Source organism: Typopeltis vanoorti, chromosome 5 (assembly GCF_054136105.1).
Source record: "Typopeltis vanoorti isolate ZY-2024b chromosome 5, IOZ_Tvanoo_1.0, whole genome shotgun sequence".
NCBI classification, from domain to species: domain Eukaryota; kingdom Metazoa; phylum Arthropoda; class Arachnida; order Uropygi; family Thelyphonidae; genus Typopeltis; species Typopeltis vanoorti.
The window spans coordinates 138,261,971-138,280,963 of record NC_143553.1 but is presented as its reverse complement, the minus strand read 5'-3'; the positions used below and the strand labels follow the sequence as shown (position 1 = coordinate 138,280,963).

Here is an 18,993-nt window from a genome sequence, read left to right as displayed (position 1 = left end):
CATGAATATTGTGATGCAGGCAGCTGGTCACTTTTGCACGATAATGCACCATCTCATCGCTCGAACATCGTGAAACAGATTTTGAGCAAAAAAACAAGTTTGTGTGTTGGATCACTCACCGTATTCACCTGATTTAGTACCATGTGACTTCTTTCTCTTTCCCCGACTTCATTTGCCGATGAAAGGAAAGCGATACAACACCATTGAAAACGTTAAAGCAGCAGTAACTACGACCCTCAACAGTATCCCAAAAAAACGATATAAAAAACTCATTTAACGAATTAATTGATCATGCCAAACACTGTATCGAAGCTGAGAGAGAGTATATTGATTGAAATAAATTATTTGAATAATTACAGAGTGTTCGGGATAAATTTGACAGTTTCGTAAGGAAAAAGAAAATCTTCTTTGTATCTATTAAATTTAATGAATTGACAAAAAAACATTACAGGCAGAGTTAATTACAATACTATCAACAAGATTTACTCAAAATAACCACCATTAGCATCGATCACAGCTTCAATTCTGCTTCGGAACCTCGAACAAGCTGATGCTACAGTCTCCCTGGGAAGGGCCGCAAAAACTGTTTTAATTTTATCCATTAACTGGGCTTTTGTATTACTGGAAGTGCGATTGGTGTCTTTTTCAACTGCGCCCCATACAAAATAATCCATGGGGTTAAGGTCTGGGGAGTTTGGAGGCCAAACATTTGGACTGGTGAAGTCGTAGAAATTTTCAGACAACCATTTTTGACTTTTCCCAGAGGTGTGGCAAGGGGTCGAATCCTGCTGCCATACATACGGCCTACCATTGGCTACCCTTGTTATCCAGGGCTTGACTACAGTTAGCAACTCCACGAACAAAGCCCGAATTCCAATGCCAGGGTTCTTCAACACCTGTTCCTGCAGATTTGCGAGGAATTCTGCTGTACGAACGCAATCAGATCGTCTGCTAGGGATCTTTCTTCTTGCTACATCCTCGTAGTCACCATTGCAAGTCTCTAGTTCATGCCTGATTGTTTTTACTGTATTCAGGGAACATTGGGCAGCAGTCGTAATATCCTTATTTTGATGGCGGGCACGAATCATCATGATACAAGCTATTCTCTTCCATGATTCAGGTGGGTTCCAGCTATCCATCCTTTCTGACATCTTGTATATGAATAAAGAAGGGTCCAAACTTTTAAATGAAGAGAAGTGTGTGTTAATACATGTAACTTACGGAAAAATATAATTAATTATAAATATGTCAAATTTATCCCGAACACCCTGTATATATCCCTGTGTTTTATTTTCTGTCTAAAGTTCGGTGTCTTTTTGGACAGAGTGTGTGTGTGTGTGTGTGTGTGTGTGTGTGTGTGTGTGTGTGTGTGTGTGTGTGTGTGTGTGTGTGTGTGTGTGTGTGTGTGTGTCCCATTTTTCGTGACCAGATTCTGAATTGTGGAAGACAGTAATCTTCACTTACTGAGAATGTGGATGCCATTTTATTTAAACAACATATTCTCAATCACCACTAATCCAATCTACAGCTTTGCTAATGATAGTCCACTTCATTCTATTTATTTGACAAACTGTGTGGTACTGATATCCCAAGATTCAGGATCATCTACAACCATTACCTTAAATGCTGATCTCCATATCATTCTTCGATGGGGCGAGGATAACCTGATCATATTCAATGCTACCAAATCAGTCTGATGTTGTTTTTCTTTTTTTCATTTCACATCTCATTTCACCTCATCTGACATAAATACATCACATCAGTAGCTTTTGCAACCTTTAAAAAAATTACTTTTTTTTTCTATTCAAGAATCTATTTTTTTACCCATCCAGCTACTAGTTTAGTACAAATCCCTTATCTTTTTCCCACATTTGTGGTGATACATCGAAAATCTCCAAGAAAATTCTTGATGTTGTGCAGAGTAGAACAATTCAGCTGATAGATGATCCCCTTCCTTCACTGACTCATTTCAACCACTATCTCATAGACGTACTCTTTTAGCTCTGTGTCTTTTCTGAAGGTTACTTTCAAAGTTACTGTTTCACTGCCAGTAACCATCATTCGTTTGCTTTTTGTTGGGCCTGTTAAAAGCAGAAGCTGCCCAACATTCCTTTTCAGTCCAACTACAAACAAACACACTGAACCTGATTCTCATCTTCCTAATTTATTCCATCTCTACCTTTGTCATCTGTAACTGTCCTCCTCATGAAGTGTTCAACAACTACAATCTCCAGCTCTTTAAGAAAAATGTCAATAAACTTCTTTCCCAACCTTCACCTATTGTACCCCACACATGGAACCGGTGTGCTATAGGTTTATCTGCCTCTTGTGTATGGGATTAATATTTTTAAAAAATAATAAAGAAAGAAAGAAACCAATTTTAGATGGTTTAGTCACCTAAGTTTCAAATTGCAAATTCCTTGTTCATTCCATATTCTGGTAATGTTAATGGAGCACTCTATACTACAAGGTTATAAGATGAGAATTGAACACTGGATCAGAAGCCTTAGTCAGTTTTTCACATTCATTACAGACCATGTGAAAGTCACCTTTGATTATTTAACTTTGCTCCTTAAAGTGACCAACTTTGTTTGTTTTATTATTTAATATCACTCATTTCTGCTTATTGTCTTATTTGTATTTTTTTTCACAAAGGTTTAAATATCAGTTCATATTAATCATCATCGTCATTAAATGACTGTATGTATCCTCAGGGGATGTGCATGATAATTATGATAGTAGTACATGAAAAAGTTACACCATTACTAACTTCTGATCAACAGTTTTCGTCTAAATTAATATGTTAGTGTCAAGATATTATCAGAGCTTATATTTCTATCTTTTAAGGCACTTTTTATTATCTCAATCCATCTGCATCTTGATCTTCCTGTGGATTTTTTCCCTGCCACCCTGGTAAAAAAACACTCGTTTTGTTAATCTTTCCTCTTCCATTATGCTTAAGTGAACCATATGATCTGAGATTAGCTCTGCTAACAATGGCTGGTTCTTTCCTAATATCCTAATTTTTCATGTGATATTGACATTGATGTCATCTATTCATTCCACTAATCTTTCTCAGAGGTCTTCAGTCTTTGATCAAGAGTTTTATTTCTAACCCAGCTCTCATATCCATAAGTTAAAATTGGTTTAAATATTGTCTTATATACAGTTAATTTAGTGTTTTAACTAATTTCTTTCTAATTCCATATAAATTTATTCAGCTGACTTCCCATGATACCAATTTTACTAATTCTGTTGTCTATTTTCATATTTAATTTCCATCTTCACTAAAAATTGTGCCTAAATAGCTGAACTGTTTTATTTATTCTATAGATGATTCACCATTCAGGATAGATACAGTTGATGTTTTCAGTGTTTCTGCCTATTTTTGTTGTCTTTGTCTCTTTATTTAATGGGGAGGAGGTGGAGAGGATCCAGAGGCGAGTGACTAAGATGATAGCAGGTCTATGGAATGAACCATATGAGAACAGGTTGAAGATTTGTGGGTTGCAGAAACTGGTTGATAGGCGGAAAAGGGGAGATATGATTGAGACATTCAAATTGCTAAAAGGATTCTATAAGATTAATTCAGAGGATATTTTTGAGATCAGGACTGGTGGTGGGAGAACTAGGGGACACCTATGGAAGCTGGGCAAGAGTGTGGTTAGCAGTGGTGTTAGAGCTGGGTTCTTTACTTTTAGAGTGGTAAATGAGTGGAGTAAGCTGCCAGAGTCTGTTGTGGGTGCTATGACAGTGAGCGAGTTCAAGGCAAGGTATGATAGATACTGTGAGAATGTCGTATAGTTGTGTGGACATGATGTTTAGGACCTCCCTCGATGAGTAAGGACTCCCTGGAGTAGCCCGAAAATAATAATAATAATAATAATAATAATTTATTGCTGTTTTATTGCAATTCATATTTATTAATATAAATTATTATCTCATTTAAAGCCTGTTTTTTTTTCTAGGGTAAGAAAACGTGTATCGGTCAAGTTGGACATCGTTTGTCTACCATTCCTCCATTATATCAGTGGTTGTGTAGATTAAATTCAACTGTTATTTCAAAAGTAAGGATATTTATAAAATATCATGCCATTTCTAGGAATATTATTTTTTTAAATCAAAATAATTTCTGTTTTTAAAACTAAGGGTCTTTCAGTGCATGTAAAATTGACCCTCAGAAATGCATCAGATTTTAAAGTATTATGGAGAAGAAGTCAGTTGAATTAAGTAGAAAACAAGTTGCATAAATCAGCTAATAACATAGGAATAAAGATTTACCATTGATATGAAAGTGCAGCTCAAATTAGTTACTGCAACATATATTTAGATAAGTTTCCTGGATAATAATTCACTGTCACCGAAGACTTTCTTTTGTATTGTTCTCATCTCTTCCTTTTACCCTCTGCGGTGTCGAGAGTTTATTAATCTTCGGACCCGAACCATTCACAAAATAAGGTGATCAGCCCTACACCCCGGTGTATCCTATGTCCTGTAGTGTTGAGTTCTCATGGCCAGTTTGCCTGCTTTGCAGAATGAAAAACCCCAGGATAAACTGGGGTTTTTCATCCTGCAAAAGATGAACTCTATAGTTACATCAGATACTGGATTGATTTCTAAAAAATATTCAGGCATAAGAGGTTTCAAGTGACATAGCCTTGAAAATCTATATACAGATCAGTCTCATCCTATAAAAAGTCAATATTGACTTATCTTTTGTAGATGTAACATCATATTTTGGACAAAATAATGGAACAGTTTCTGTGTGATTAGACAGATAAATAAAATTTATTGCAATGAATTTTTGGCAGATTTAAAAAAAAAAAAAAGACTGTTGTAACACAAACCAAAATCAGAGAAACTTTTTAAAGAGGCTTTTGAGATTAAGAAATTACCATAATAGTCTAAGAGTTCCCTCCATCTTTCTTCACACTCAACATTCCAGAGACCAAAAACCACCTTAGTCCAATATATCTTCATCTTTTTGAAAATCAGGTGATCAAATCTATGCACAGTAATCCACATGCAGTCTGATCAAAATCTTATATAGTGGAATCATAACATCCTTGTAGTATTGGTGGTTTGTTGATAATGCTGGCCATATATTTTTTTTTCATACGTGTGTGTATGCATTTATATTCAATGTGAGATTAAATTATGCTATTCTCTCGCTCAACTTGTGAGCACATCCAAATTGCAATTTGGATATGAGCTTTTCTTTCTTAGTTTGAACGATATGGTTCGGCAATGTCCGTAATCTTCTCGAGGATAACCCAAATATCTGCATTCAAGTAACTTGAAAGTTCAGATTTTAAATTTTGTACCTGGTTTTGAGTAAAGGCCATGTTTTTTCTAGTAGTCTGGATCTGTTCTCTGAGTAATGCTTTCTCCATACAGTGGTATATTTGTTACTCCTTTGTTGAGGTAAATTTTCTCTTTAATTTGATGCAATTCAGAATGATATCACTGTCCCTACAATGTTTTAAAAATGCCAGTCGATTGATCAAACCAGAAACATGAGTCTTCAACTTACCATATTGATTGCATCCTTGTGGGTCAAATCTCCATGAATTATCAAAATTCTTTCTTTTAGTGTTACACGGTGATCAGCATTCATTTTAGAAATTTTAGACTTTACACCTGTGTTATAACACGGTTGTAAAGTCCATAATTTCTAAAATGAATGCTGATCACCATGTAACACTAAAAGAAAGGATTAGTCGATAGTCTCTTAGCCACATGTGACCTTTAGCATTCTTTGTTTTAATGTTTGCCCATCTAGGATGTGATTTTTTCCTTGTAGTATTATATATTTGATACCATTCTCTCACTCAACATGTGAGCACATCCATATTGCAATTAAGGATGACTCTAGGATGTCCTTTGGTTAACTGATAGAGCAAATCCATCCAGCCCATGTAAATAGTATACAGTATACAATAATTTGATGAATAATGTTATCTGTCAATCATAAAAGTCATCTTCAATGGTAGAAGCATTGCTGCTACCTGAAATATTTAGTCAATAGTCTCTTAGCCACATGTGACCATTAGCATTCTTTGTTTTAATGTTTGCCCATCTAGGATGATTTTAAGGTCAGTGGTGTTTCCTTGTAGTATTAGTGCAGTTTGTCAATAATGCCAGCCACATGTACATATATTTTTCATATGTGTGTGTGTATGCATTTATATTCAGTGTAAGATTAAATGATATCATTCTCTCACTCAACATGTGAGCACATCCATATTGCAATTAAGGATGACTCAAGGATGTCCTTTAGTTAACTGACAGAGCAATTCCATCCAGCCCATGTAAATAGTATGCAGTATATAATAATTGGATGGATAATATTATCTACCAATCATAAAAATCATCTTCAACGATAGAAGCATTGCTGCTGCCTGAAATATTTAGTCGATAGTCTCTTAGCCACATGTGACCTTTATTAATCTTTGTTGTAATATTTTCCCATCGAGGATGTGATAAAATTCATTCTTGAACATGAACACATGAATAACGTGGTTGTGGTGTATTTATAAATCTATGTTTTTGTTTGGGGAGTTATCTATAATCAATTTTTATTTTTGATCATGAGTTTCAAGAATGAGAATTAAATTTTCAGTTTTTGGCAGGTGGGAATTTTATTACTTTAAATAAATAATAAATATATTACTCCATGCCATCTTTTCTATTTTAGTATGCCTTTAATATTAAAGGAATATAATTTAAATACACATTATTTGACTAATTATTCCTTAAACATAGAAAATGTGTTTATTATTGCAGAGTTAGAGAAAAAGATATAATACCATTTAAATAAGTATAAAAATGGCAACCAAACTTTGTTTAACAGTTCTCTGTATCATTAGTTATTATTATTAAAATCAGACCTCCATGGAATGAAAAGATTTGTTGTGTGAGGTCTAACACATGCAGCTCATCATACCATAACTTAAATGCATTCACTGTTTCTGCACTTGCCACACTTTCTGACAATACACTCTTCACCTACTGCTCTCTATACAAAAAAACCTACTTCTCACCTCATTGCTCATACTCTCTTTATTATTCAGCTTCCTGGGATAGTCTCTTGTTTTCATTTCCCTCTTCTTCACCTCATATACACTTGACTCTGCAAATTGCATTCCCTCAATCTTTGTTCATGTTCAACATTTCAGAGACCAAAAACCACCTTAGTCCAACATCTCTTCATCTTTTTGAAAACCAGGTGACTAAATCTATGACAGTAATCCATGTGCAGTCTGATCATAGCCTTATATAGTGGAATCATAACATCCTTACTCTGCATCATTGCTGTGCTGCCCTCATAAATTTAGCAAAATGTCTCTGAAATTTCAGGTCCCTATCCACCATTACTCCTAAATCCTTCTCCTCTATTTCCTCTAAGATATCCTTACTAATCTTATACTCTACATTCCCATCTTTGCTTCTTGAATTTTAAAACCTTACACTTTGCTACGTTGAACTTGCAACCAAACTCACCACAGCCACCTAGTCTCTTCATGTTCTCTTACAAGAATACAATATATGTTCTACTTCTCATCATCTGTAAACAACTGTATTCTGCCATTTAAGCTCTCCCTTTCCAATATTATTTACATACAAATTAAACAGCAGTGACCTCTGGAACCAGCCACTAGTGACTTCCCTCTTCTGGGATATTACTTCGCCATACACAACTTGCTAATACCTATCAGATAGCCAATCTCCAATCCAGCAAACTAATCTACTATAATGAGTTTAGTTTAATCCTTTATCCAAGTGTGAGCAAACAAAGTTTGCGCCTGAAAGTATCTTCAGGACTGGGGTAAGGTAGTGCAACACCAGGCAACTCGTTGCAAAGGTGGAGAAGGCTCCCATCACTCCTATCTCAGTATCTCCCATAATGCAAAGCACATCTCCTTACGGATATGTGTAATGCTATGCATTAAGGCAAGGGCCACTACCCATATCGGTTTCAACCTTTATTGAGGTCTCGTCAGTGAGAGCCAGGCCCAGTTGTGGAGATACAAAGGCAGAAGCAATGAGAGGTCATCCTAACCTATAGGAGTTGTCAAAGGGTGTGCAACCTTATTATTAAATTACTCCGGATTCAGAGAAAGATGTTGAGAGTTTATTTTTCACTTGGCTAGACTATAATAAGTTTAGTTTAATCCTTTATCCAAGTGTAAGCAAACAAAGTTTCCGCCTGAAAGTATCTTCAGGACTGGGGTAAGCTAGTGCAACACCAGGCAACTCATTGATGGGAGCTTTCTCCACCTTTGCAATGAGTTTCCTGGTGTTGCACTACCTTACCTTGGCTAGACTATAATAAGTTTAGTTTAATCCTCTATCCAAGTGTGAGCAAACAAAGTTTACACCTGAAAGTATCTTCAGGACTGTGGTAAGGTAGTGCAACACCAGGAAACTCATTGCAAAAGTGGAGAAAGCTCCCATCAATGAGTTGCCTGGTGTTGCACTACCTTACCCCAGTCCTGAAGATACTTTCAGGTGCAAACTTTGTTTGCTCACACTTGGATAAAGGATTAAACTAAACTTATTATAGTCTAGCCAAGTGAAAAATAAACTCTCAACATCTTTCTCTGAATCCGGAGTAATTTAATAATAAGGTTGCACACCCTTTGACAACTCCTATAGGTTAGGATGACCTCTCATTGCTTCTGCCTTTGTATCTCCACTACTGGGCCTGGCTCCCACTGACGAGACCTCAATAAAGGTTGAAACCGGTATGGGTAGTGGCCCTTGCCTTAATGCATAGCATTACACATATCCGCAAGAAGATGTGCTTTGCATTATGGGAGATACTGAGATAGGAGTGATGGGAGCTTTCTCCACCTTTGTAACGAGTTGCCTGGTGTTGCACTACCTTACCCCAGTCCTGAAGATACTTTCAGGTGCAAACTTTGTTTGCTCACACTTGGATAAAGGATTAAACTAAACTTATTATAGTCTAGCCAAGTGAAAAATAAACTCTCAAAAACTAATCTACTGTCCAAACCCATCTATTCCAATTTAATTAGCTTATCATGGGGCATCCTATCAGAAGCTTTTGCAAAATCTAAATATACCACTGTGTGCACCTTTGTCCAATGCATTTTTCACCTTGTTATAATAAGTAAATAGATTGCAAAACTTTAGCAAACCCATGCTGTATATCAAAAAGAAAGCTGATATTGTCAACCCACTTCTGAATCTTGGTGTCCTCACTAGTTTCTAACACTTTGACCACAACTCCAGATAAACAGATTGGCCTCTGATTTGAAGCCTTAGTGCTTGTCACCTCCCTTGTGAAGCAGAACAGTTTTGTCCTCTTTCCACTCCTTTGGAACTTGGCCCATTCTATGACTTGTTAAAATTGACTTGTCAATTCCTCATATTCCTCCTGCTCACTTTCCATCAATAGCTTTTCCTCCCTTACCACTGCTCTCAAGTTCCACGTGATATTGCATTCGTGAGAATGAAATACCTTTATGAATTGCTCATTTAACATCTCTGCTATATTTTCCTCAGGTGGTTATCATTTTACCATTTTCACTGACCAGTTTCATTCTTCCATAATCATTCTTTCTTCTGCTGGCCACTTATCCAAAGAATTTTCTTGAATTTCTTTTGACCTCGATAGCTAACTGTAACTCATACTACACTTTTGCTATCCTAATCAAGTGCATCACCTTTCTTGCCTACTCTTTATAGACATAAACAGATACCAAGCTATTTTAAACCTGGTTTTACTCCATTTCCCAAGGAAGCAAACAGATGAACAAGTCAAGTTTGCGCCTGCAAGTGTTGCAAGTCTAGCTGATCCTGCACTTGGTGCAAGACCGAGGCAACTCATGGTAAAAGTAGTATAAGCACTGATCACTAATCTTAATATTTACCCTTAATGCAAAGCACATCTCCTGGAGGAGATGTATGATGCTTTGTATTAAAGGCAAGGGGCCACTACCCAGACTGGTTTCGACCTTTATTGAGGTCTCATCAGTGGGAGCCAGGCTAGAAATACCAAGATTTTAGTAATATAGAGCTTATAAGTATTTTACCAGAACAAGTTACCATAATGCTCCCACTGATGAGACCTCAATAAAGGTCGAAACCGGTCTGGGTAGTGGCCCCTTGCCTTTAATACAAAGCATCATACATCTCCTTCAGGAGATGTGCTTTGCATTAAGGGTAAATATTAAGATTAGTGATCAGTGCTTATATTACTTTTACCATGAGTTGCCTTGGTCTTGCACCACATGCAGGGTCAGTTAGACCTGCAGCACTTGCAGGCGCAAACTTGACTTGTTTGTCTGTTTGTTTACTTGGGAAATGGAGTAAAACCAGCTTTAAAATAGCTTGGTATCTTTAACATATATATATATATATATATATATATATAAAGAACTTCTAAAAAATTAACACTTTCTTCCAAACTATATGCCAGTGTTTTCATCATCTATTTTACACCTCTCTTACTGACCTTCTGATCTTGGTAATGCATTCAGGCATTGCTGCTGCCAGACAGTTCCTGATCAGGTCTCAAGCAGCATTGATCACAATCTGCTAAGTTTGTCACAATCACCAACCTTATCGATCCACCTATATTCCTTTCTTACACAAGTACTCATATGATTGGTCACCAATCAAGTAAAAATACACTTCATGGTTACTTTAACTAACTAGATGCAGATATAACACCTCATTTACAATAACATCCTCTGATGAGATAATCAAATCCTTTGGATTTATCCTTGATCCTTGTGTACCCTCTGTTAACATACTAACTAGGATACCATTATGGGATTTAATGGAATAAATCTAGTACATACAAATAATTAAATAACATGTTTAATTGTTCCTATATTTCATTTCAGTCACCTAGGCATCATCAGGGAAACTATTAAAATTGCAAAAACACACAAATTTGTACAGACACTAAGTGGAAAAGATTAGACTAAAAGTCTAAAGTCCTATGAGGGCACCTTCTATGGGCACTGTTGGCTAGCCTTAGCTGTGTTGGGTAGGAGACCTAAGAATTAGTTTCCCAAATCTTGGGAAGTTTAATACAACCATATTTATTAAGATTAGGTCAGTTTTTTTCATTCTGCTGCTGATTCTAAAAAAAGTCTTTCAAATTTGTATTTTTTGCGGTGAAGCATAGTAGCACAGAATCAAATACAGATTTTGGAAATAAATTAGAGAGACGGATAGAAATGTATAATAGAGAGATGGGCTATATTTAAATAGATTTGGTGAGTCATCTGGAGAAACTGTTGCTGGAAGACTGTTGAGGAAATAAGAAGTGATGTGGAAGAGCAGGAAACTGGGATAGGAGAGCTTGTTAATGGAGGGGAGGGTGGCATTAGTGAAGAGCATGAAAGAGAGTGAAGGAACAAGACAGTCAGAGTGGATAGGGAAACACTGTGTGAGAAGTGGGATAACAGATTCAGAAGTAGATGTGTGAAGGTACAAGAAAGAATTAATGGGGCTAGGGATGTGGGGGCAACATTTAAGTCTGGGAAGGTGTTTAAAATTAGTAATGCTAGAGAGAGGAATAGCTGGGATTGGGTAGAGAGTAGGGATGAGTCATATGGGGTTTGTGGGACTTGTTATAGAACTAGAAATGAACATTTATAGCATTTATTTGTCCAAAAATTGTTGGAATAAGGGAGACTGGTTGGATGAGGATGACATCCTCACAAGAATAGAGGTAGGGAATTATATATCATGAAGACAAAGAATGTAGAAAGGGAGGAGGAGGAGGAGTGCTTATTATTATTATTATTATTATATGGGCACCTCCATGGAGTCCAAAGACTAATTGAGGGAGACCCAATCTATCCACAAATCTATCATACCTCTTCTTAAACCCATTAACAGACAGAGCACTAACTCTGGCAACCCATTCCACTCATTCACAACTCTCCAAGCAAAAAAATCTAATCCTCACACCCCTACAAACCACACCTTTATTCATCCTTCAGGGATCACCATTTGTTCTGGTTCCCCTAGCCAAGTGCTGAAACATTTCCTTTGCATCTATCCTATAAAATCCTTTAAGCAACTTAAATGTTTCTATCATATTCCTTCTTTTTCTCCTATCAACCAACTTCTGCAATCCACACACCTTCAATCTGTCCTCATAGGGAACATTCCACAAGCCACTCACCATCTTGGTCACTTGCCTCTGAATCCTCTCCACTGCTTTCTCATCCCCAAGAAACCCAGGGGACCAGACTTGAGCACAGTAATCCAGATGTGGATGTATCACCTTATAAAGAGGAATTACGACTTCCTTTTCTCTATTTGTTAATGTGTTATTCACTAGCCAAGTAATCTTATGGGCTACCTTAGCAATGTGTCCTCTAAATTTTAAATCTGTCTACCACCACCCCTTAAATCTCTAGCTTCATCTATTTCCTGGAGTACATTGCCATCAATGTGATAATACACAGCTTGTAATCTGTTTATTCCAAAATGCATAACTTTACATTTCTCCACATTAAACTGTCATCCATTAACTTTTGCTCATACTGACAGCATATTTAAATCGTCCTGCAAACTTTCCACATCGCCTTGATTAACTATTACTCTATTTAATTTAGCATCATCACAAAAAACAACTGAATATTTCCTTTCAGGTTATTTCCTATATCATTTATGTACAAATTAAACAGCAATGGTGCCAGCACTGAACCTTGCAGCTCACCACTAGTCACCATATTCTTTTTGATATCTGTTCAACAGACTCCTTATTGACTTAAACAGTGTCATATCCATCCCCATTTGTTCTAATTTGCGTAACAGATTTCCATGTGGTATTTTGTCAAATGCCTTTGCGAAATCATCATCGTGTAGCGTCCTAAAATCTTCAAGTCCTAAAATAGTGCTCTCTTCCCCCCAGTGGGCCGGAATGGGTTCTTGGCTGTTGGGCTGAAGTTCTCAGGATGAGTGCTTCCCAGATTTGAGACAGTTTTATACAACCATATTTGTTGAAGTTAAGGTAGTTTCCTTAATGCTGAGGCTAATTCCAGGAACATTCTTTTGTATTTGAATTTGCTTTTATCAAGTAAGGTGACCTTTTCCTTTGTATCTTATGGCAGGTGTCCAAAGCTCATCAGCAAGCCCTGCTGCCTCAAAGAAGAAACAGAAGAAACTGAGTTTAATATAAAAAACATGATGTTTAATTGTTTATATTTTACTAATAAATTTAATCAGCATCAACAGAGTAGAACTAACATAGACATAGGGAAATTATTAGAAGGCAATACAAAATTAGTTCAAGCTTGTATACAATATATGAAGCTCTAGATGATTCTAGATCTTTTGAGAAATGTATGAGGAAAGAATGATGGTATCTATAGATAATAAATCAAATCCTTGAAGAAAACTGATAAAAGTTTATGATTTAGATGTGGGGTGGGAGAGAGTACTGAGAAAAAAATAATGAATAAATAGAAAAATAGAAGACTGTTGTACTCAGATAGCATCACAATGTCTTGAATTGTTTTTCTTTTTCTAAAACAAAGAATACAATTCTGAATTTATCAGCTTTTTAGTTAACTATCTTTTCACATATGTCAAATTTATTATTATTATCCAGGCCTCCATGGAGTCAAAAGACTCATTGTGGGAGGTCATTTTTAGGAAACACAAAGTTTATCATTCCACTCCTTGAACCCATCAACCATTCCTGCTTTAACCTCTCTTAGGCAATGCATTCCACGGTTCAACCACCCTCCATGCAAAGAAACCACTCCTCACCCTCTTGCTCACAGGCTCCTTTCGTAACTTCCAGGGATGGCCCCTTGTCATCACTCCTTCCTGCTGTTCGACCAAGCGAAAGATCTCTGCATTGTCTACTCTGCAACTGCCTATCAACAGTTTAAAAGTCTCGATCATATCGCCTCTCCTTCTTCTATTCACCAAACTCTGCAGTCCACACTCCCTCAGCCAATCCTCATAACTAACATTGTACAGTCCTGACACAATCTTTGTTATCTGCCTTTGTACCCCTTCCACAGTTAATTAATCCCCTTCAAATCCTGGGAACCAGATCTGAGAACAATAGTCTAAGTGTGGTCTGATCAGAGTCTTATACAATGGAATGATAACCTTTTTATCTCTGCAGGTTAGTGTCCTTCTCAGTATTGTAGCAATCATCTGGGTTACCTTCACCATCTTTGTAATATGCTCCCTGAATTTCAGTTTTCCATCAATCATCACCCCCAGATCTCTTGTCTCCCTTACTTCCTCCAGTGTAGTTCCTCCAATCGAGTATGCATCCTCCCATTGATGGTTCCCAAACTTCAAGACTTTACATTTTGCTGCATTAAACTGATGCCAGCCTGGTTGGCTGAATGAATACTATCTCCTTCTCCAATCACATTTCCTGGTGAAATTTGAACCCACCAGGAACTGTGCAAGTCTTCAGATGATACATGATTTTTAGGTGTGCAACTACCATCTTTCTTATTGAAGGCCTGAAAAAGTTCCATGTTTAAGTCTGTATAGCAGTCTTCTGTTCCTGGCTTATTTAGCCATTAGATTGTTTCTATCCAGTCCATTCAAGAAACTAAGAAACTGGGAGATGGCTGTATGCACAATGAATTTTGAATCTTATTGACCAAATTTATTTTAAACTATATTATTTATTGTATTTTTATTACAGCATCATTGTAATCATAATAAATGAATTTGTGATTTTAATTTACTTTAGATATGATTTTGAATTATTCATTTTAAAATGTCATTTTGTCTAAACTCTAAATTGTTCCTTCTTCCTTTTGTACTTCTGTAATGGTAAATTCAATTATATCTCAATTATCAGATAGTCCTTCACTTAAAAAAAAAAAAAATTAGCAAATTCTAAAAATAATAATCAAGCTTTGCTGTTACTTGGAATTATCCATAAATTTTTTTTTTCTAGTTTACTTTGTATTTTTACAATGTTCTTGCAAAGCAAACTGCTCCTCAGGAAATGAAAAGTATGTGTTCAAAACTGTCTTTGGATTATTTTCATAAGTAAGTAATAAATCAGATGAAAAATATTTTATTTTCTGAAAGTTTCCTTAACTGGAATATAGTTCAGGTGATTAATATAAAACTGAAGAATAGAAAAAAAAAAAGGATGCTGATGTAAATATTGATCTTGAACAGCAGGATAGATATTTGAGTTAAAAATGCTTTTCCTGGAGAAGTATCTCCAAACAGCACAGAAAAAAATTTCACATGTAACTATGATGAAGTCCTCAAAAAGCTGCAGCTGGGGAAAAAATTTAAAAAATTAAATAAATAATAAAAATTAAATTTATAAATATAATTATTAGATATATGAAGAGCCAAAGGCTTCATATATCTAATAATTACATTTATATTATCTTCATATCATAAATATAATAAAAATAAATCGAGCAGCTGTATGCAAAATTTTCTTAACAGGAAATATATGCCTTCTGCAAAGGCTTAGATCTCAATACAGATGATACAGTACTATGGAAACTTGTTGAACATTTAAATAACAACACTGAGTCAACTGTAATTAAAAGTCAAGTCTGTAACTACATTTGGAAAGAGAGAGAGAGTGCATCATAGATGTTTTTTGAGTCAAAAATGCAAGAATTGTCAGAAAAGCAAGAAAATAAATTAGCAGAAGTTAATGCTGTAAGCTGTGAAACTGAAAATATTGTAGAGAATGGAGTTCCAGGTTTAAACATTAGTGAAAGAAGCATGAAAGAGAATATAAATGATTGAAAGTAGCAGTAAGATAGCATGTGCGAAAATTAAACTGATAGACTGTAAGATAATGAGCTTGATGGGTAGTGAGGATGAAAGTATGACCAACCTGTTAGAGATAGCAAAGACGGACGAGAAAGTAATTCAGGATATTATAGTAGAGTTGGTGAATATGAGGCAATTGCAGATGAAATGGGGAGAATAACGGGTATGTATGGAAGGGAGATGAAGGCTGTAATAAAGGATGGCAGTGTGAAAAGTGTCCAATGATTCAAGAGTGACCATGTTTGGGAATTCAGTTATTAGAGGTGTGGTGTCTCTGCTCAGTCTTTCCAGGGGACAGATTGAGTGAGCAGAGTGCTTTGAAGCACCAGAGGAAGAAGTGAGCAAAACATTGAATAGTGGGCATAAATGATCTGGATGGTAACAAGAATGAAAGGATGGATATTAGGAAGTTGCTAAGAAGAGTAAAAGATATCTGTATGGTATCTTTATACAGATGAAGGTATCATTGTGTTGCCCAGGTATAATAATGATAAGTTGAGATGGTGAGCAAGGATTACAAATGATTACAAACAGAGATATGTAAAGAGAAAGGAATTCATTTTGTGAATGTGTGAGATGAGTTTAGGGATGGATGAATCTGTATAAAAAAAGAGATGAGCTACATTTGAATGCATTTGGCATGAGTCAGCTGGTGAAACTACTACTGCAAGAGTGGGAGAGAGAGATGGCAACTGAATGGATGACCTGAGGAAGCAAGAGGTGGTAGAGGTGATATGCAAGAACAGGTAAGTAAGTTAGAAGAGCTTATGAATGTACAGGCGAGTAGCATGAGTAAAGAGAAAGAAAGTGGAGGAACACAAGACAAACAGGGAAGTGGGGGTACGTGGACAAGGAGACACTGCGTGAGAAGAGTGAATGATAGATACAGGAGTGAATGTATGTATATACAAGAAAGGATTGGGATGTGGGGAAAACAAAGAGGTGTGAGGAGAGGTGTACAATCAGTGATGATAGAGACTAGTTGCCAAGGCACAGTATGGCAGAGTCGCATCTGAGGCATGAAGTTGGGGAAGCTTGTTATAGAATCAGAAATAAGCTATTGTATATGTTTATAAATGACAGAAGTATTTGAAATAAAAGCAATGAAATTGTAACATTAATGAAGTATATTAATGACATGGTTAAATGAGGATGACATTCTGACAGGAATAGAGATGTTTTTTATGAGGATAGGAAAGATAAAAGGGGAGGAGGAGGAGCACTGTTGATGGTAGCAAAGGAGTTATCTAAAGTGAAGATGAAAGAAGAAAATAGTGGCAATGGTTTTGAAGTAGTGATGTGGATGCGAACAATGAAATATCTAGTTGGGTGTTGTAATGTGGAGGGCAGTGAGAAGAAAATGTATAGACAAATCACCCTAGCGATTAAGAAAAGGGTGATCATAATGGGCTGCTTTTAATTATGTAATATAGACTGAAATGAAGAAACAACATCTGGAGACAAAGAATATGGATTTCTTGAGATTTTGAGGGACAGCTACCTTACGCAGTATGTAACAGAAAGCACATGGGGATCAAGTGTCTTGGATTTGTTTATCTCATCAAAGGTAAATCTCCTTCCAGTTGGTGAGGGTTGATGGCCAGCCATATGAGGACTTCTGTGAGAAAGCGATATGTGTGTGGAACTATAAGGCTGGTGATTATAAGCTCAGGAGACAACTTGCAGCTGTATAATGGAATGAAGAATTGGAAGGAAAGGAGATCAGTACTACTTAGGACATGTTCGGGAAATAGATGAATGAAGAGGCAAAGCATCAGTTTGAAAGAAAGACATTATGGAAGCAGAATATGATAAGTGGTGATAATAGTCAGCTGAAAAATGCAGTATGAGCAGCAGTTAGCAATGAGACCAAAAGAAATCTTAAGGAATTTTTTCAGTTTGTTGCCAGTAGTGGAAGGATAATATACTCATTGGTGAGAATGGTAGAATGATAAATGAGAATTTCCTAAAGGTATTTCATTTTCATGAAAGCAACATCATGCAGAACTTGAGAACAGTGGAAAGGGAGGAGGCTACTGATGGGTGAGTGGGCAGGAGATATATGAAGAATTGAGTAAACTTGATGTCAGTAAAACCATAGGACCTGATGGTATATCATATGTGTCTTGAGAGAATGCTCCAGGCTGTTAACAATAGCTTTAACTTATCTCTTTAACATGCGTCTTAGATTTTCCCAAGTTCCAAATCAGTGGGTAGAAGGTAAAATTGTTCCAATTCATTGTGGTAAAGGTGTTAGAGAGGCTAGTAACAGCATGGATTTATAATAAGGTTAATGACAACAATATTCTCTTTGATGGACAGCATGGATTTGCTAAAGAAAAATTACTCTAACAAGGTAACAGGTGCGGTGGATAAAGGGGAAGCATGTACAAAATCTAAATATACAGTGGTATATTTAGATTTTGCTGAAGCTTTTGATAGATAGCCACATGACAAGCTGGAACAGATGAGGTGGATAGTAGATTAGTGGACTGGATTGAAAATTGGTTGTCTGATAGGTATTAGTAAGTTTTGTCTGGGGGAGTGATATCCCAGAAGAGGAAAGTCATTACTGGTGTTCCCTGTGGGTCTCTTTTTGGTCCATTGTTGTTTAATTTGTGTGTAAATTATATTGGGAAGGGCTTGAGTAGTGATATACAGTTCTTTGCAGATGAACCAAAGTTGGGAAAAACTATGAGGAGTACAGTAGATGTTGTGGCCTTGCAAGTGGCCTTCATCAGACTCTTTGAATGGGGCTACCAATTCAGTGTGTAAGGTTTTAAAGTTTAGGAAGCACAGTATAAGATTGGCAGGGGGGGGATGATATCTTAGAGAAGGTGGAGTAGATGAGAGATCTGGCAGTTTTAGTAGATAGGACCTAAAATTGGGGACATTTGGTTAAAATTGTGTTGTCCTCTGTATCATTCCCATATCTTCCATTATTATGGGAAATAATGTGCACTGTCTCCCTGCTTATTCATCTGTATAGATTACATTATGATGGAAAGTGGCATTTAAGCTGATATCAGAATCAGAGATATTAAACTCTGCTCCTTACTTTATGCAGATGATTTTTATACTCCTCAATAAATCCAGTACAAATCTTCAGTACTCTTTAACTAAATGCTGCCTAACTCTAACTAACACCTGCCATGAAACATGATTTGTATGAAAATCATTAATAAACAGATAAACTACAGAAATAAGCTG

General features: G+C 36.3%; 1 protein-coding gene across 1 annotated transcript in view; it reads left to right on the top strand.

Annotated features, from left to right (window-relative positions):
- Nucleotides 1-18,993, top strand: part of LOC150106865 (KICSTOR subunit 2-like) — a 128,488-nt gene that overhangs the window by 87,462 nt on the left and 22,033 nt on the right. The window contains exons 7-8 of the mRNA XM_090392775.1: nt 3,969-4,067; nt 14,933-15,027. Coding sequence (XP_090248901.1) covers nt 3,969-4,067; nt 14,933-15,027 — 194 coding nt within the window. The remainder of the gene's footprint in view (nt 1-3,968; nt 4,068-14,932; nt 15,028-18,993) is intronic.